We start from the raw sequence: 3178 nt of genomic DNA, 5'->3' as shown, positions 1-3178 counted from the left end.
ACATTTTATATTTATACCATAAATATATAACAAGCACTTTGTACCAGCGTGTTACGCATCACCATTCAATTTCTTCTAATTCCTCTGTTATTATTTTTGAAGTAATAAAATACTCTTCTAAGTGGTTTATTGGTCCTTGTCAAAAGTATGGTTCTTAATGTGACCTTTGGCCAAAAAATCAAATCCTAGTAGCCATGAAGACTCCATTCCTACCAATATCTACAACAAGACTGACTTTCTAAAGCAGCAATACGTAGTTGAATATTTATCAACTTTTCTGCCATCTGTAGTTTCCTTCGTTTCGTATAACAATAAACAAACAGACGCCTGGTTTTTGATAAATTTGGGTCGGCTGCTTGAATCTTTTCCACCTCTTCACTTTGTTCGTTTCTAAATGACTAAATCTACTAGAAGTTCCAAAGCAACTACAACAAGCCATATAATTTTTGGCCAACCTTTCCTTCTACCCCATTCAACAAAGATTGTGTTACTTTGATGAACAAGAAACTCTTTAGGTCTACACAAAACATGTCTCTGCCAGCTTTGTAGTTATTCCAATTTCTGCCCCTCTGGTAAAGCTCAAATTTGCTAGTTGCTCGAATTGCAAACTCAATTTCACGCTACTACATTGTTAGTAAGTACTTCATTTCCCCCTGCATCACTATTTTTTTTCTTTTATTTGCTAATCACTATTGATAATAGCTAATATTTAAATGAAATTATTGAATTGTTGTTGTCTTGCTGGCTTTTTTATGTATCAGTGTAATACTAAATTTTATTAAATTGATTTCTATACCCTCTATACACAAAGACAATAATATGATACACCAAAAGATCAATTTTGAACATGTACAAACATATTCAAATGTATCGTCATGATTCTGATGCTTTCAGGATACAGTTTGCTGCAGAGACTAAGAACAATCTAATTAAACAATAAATTATATAAGCAGTGAACAATAATGAAAAAGTAAAACCCCAAATAGAGTTGACCTGATCAAGAGGCCAACGTTAATAAGAGTGGCACCATTTTGGTAGAGCAAGTTAGGAGAGGGAATGGTAGACCGTAGACCAAAATTACAATTGCCTGTAGTTGTTAAGGATGTTCTTCTTTGAGATCTTCGAGTAGATCTGGCAATGAAAAGATGGCTGTTGTTTTTATCTGTCATGTGTATATAATTATCATCTTGCAGGTGGAGCAAGCTGTGGGGGTATACCATGACGAGCAGTACAAAAGCCGAAGATGGGTTTTCCCTTCTCACCGCTTGACTCTCTCAGTCGTTTGGTCCCCGTTTCTCACAAAAGCAAGTGTATTTGAAGATAGCGATGGAGTTTCATCAGGCATAATCCAGCTTCATCTTGACGAGCTAGATGCGACATGGACAGATCAATATGAAAACTTTGATTACGTAGTAGTTGCGGGGGGGCAGTGGTTTCTCAAATCTGCAATTTACTACGAGAACGGCAAGATTGTGGGATGCCATAGTTGCCAAGGGAAGAATATAACACAAGTGGGATTTTATTATGCCTATCGCAAAGCATTAAACACAACGCTGAAATTCATCACGAGCTCAAAGCACAAGGCTTATACGTTCTTTAGAACGATGACTCCAGATCACTTCAAGAACGGGGAATGGAACACAGGTGGATACTGTAACAGGACGAGACCGTTTCAAGAAGGTGAGATCGACATCAATGATATAGATGGGATGATGAGAAAAATCGAACTGGAAGAATTTGAGAGGGCATCAACTATAGGAAAGGAAAAAGGTCTAACTTTGAAACTATTTGATACGACCTTAGTTTCTCTATTACGACCTGATGGTCATCCGGGAGTCTACAGGCAATTCCATCCATATCCCGGAAAAGATAAACATTTGAAGCTGCAAAATGACTGTCTACATTGGTGTTTACCTGGACCTATAGACTCTTGGAATGATTTGATGATGGAAATGCTTGTGAATGGTTGAAAATCACACTGTTTTCCCGTATGGAGATGTCATCTGTGCAGAAACATTTTTGTAGATCTTTTGTTGTAATGCCATATCCTTGCATGTAGTTTAAGGAATTGAAATTTTTAAGAAAGAGGCTGTTTGTAATATTTATTTATTTATTCAATGCTCTTGGTAATTAAGATTCAGTCCTGGGGGTTGGGTATTGAAAATCAGTTTTAGTGAAGACAAAAACATTCTGTGCTGGTTGTTAAATAATGCATGGTGCAAATTTTTTTTTCATTACTCGACTCATCCTCTCAATTCACTTTACAAGTTAATGTAAAGGTTGACAAGGGCGTGCTTGGTGTACATTATGGGCACCATAATGGTGTCCATAATGCCTCACTATTGGAGGGGCGCCTGGCCCACCCTGCACCTCTCCAATAGGGGGGCACCATGTGTGTATTATGGACACCATTATGGTGTCCATAATGTACACCAAGAATTATTCAGTTGACAATATCACCTAAACTAGGCTAAGCACCAACGATACAAAATAACATTACTCTTTGAGAAGTTTCAAAGTGTAGTGTATAAGTTACGTAATATTTATTAAATTGATAATTGTCGTGTCTAGATATTAGCCAAGAACCCTGTTAAACTTGTCAATAAAATGTGATGTTATGCTTTGATGTGCATATTTTGGGAATGGCTTATATTCAATAAATTTGGAAATTTACTAAAAGCTTGCTTGAGAAAGATTTTTCCAAGTGCAATATGAATTTTTTCCCAAGAATCTTTCGAGCCACAATTCCTTTTTCTCTAAATTTCTTGATTTTAACTATAAAAAATGAAACTTCAACCGTAAACAAGCCATAAAAGCTGATACAAACTTGTTACTCTCTTGTTTGAGTCTCATTCTTCTAAAAATTCATTTTTTCGAAACTTATTTTCAACAACACATTCTTCAATAAAATAATATTATACGTAAATTAAAAAGTTTTCTTAATTTTTAACCACACATTAATCCATCAATCTACTATTCAAAATGCATTCTTTCCCCCAAAATGAATCTCAAACAAGGTACTTTATTCTTTCTCTTGAAAGAAAGTTCATCAAGAGATTCTAAAAATTTTCTCTCATTTTGGACAGAAAATTTTCTGTAAGCATCTAATTTTTTAATTTCTATTACCTTATTTATTTCTTTATTTAACGATGGAATTCTGTCATTGAATTAAATCAAG

The 3178-nt window shown here is 35.1% G+C and overlaps 1 protein-coding gene across 1 annotated transcript in view; it reads left to right on the top strand.

Moving 5' to 3' along the window:
• LOC111377781 (protein trichome birefringence-like 25) overlaps positions 1-2178 on the top strand; it is a 4570-nt gene extending 2392 nt beyond the window's left edge. The window contains exon 3 of the mRNA XM_023000907.1: positions 1194-2178. Within this exon, the coding sequence (XP_022856675.1) occupies positions 1194-1970 (777 nt within the window). The 3' untranslated portion in view covers positions 1971-2178. The remainder of the gene's footprint in view (positions 1-1193) is intronic.
• Positions 2179-3178: the final 1000 nt, after the last annotated feature.

The sequence above is a fragment of the Olea europaea genome, unplaced genomic scaffold, assembly GCF_002742605.1.
Source record: "Olea europaea var. sylvestris unplaced genomic scaffold, O_europaea_v1 scaffold1721, whole genome shotgun sequence".
NCBI classification, from domain to species: Eukaryota; Viridiplantae; Streptophyta; class Magnoliopsida; order Lamiales; family Oleaceae; genus Olea; species Olea europaea.
This window is presented reverse-complemented; position numbering and strand designations above follow the sequence as displayed.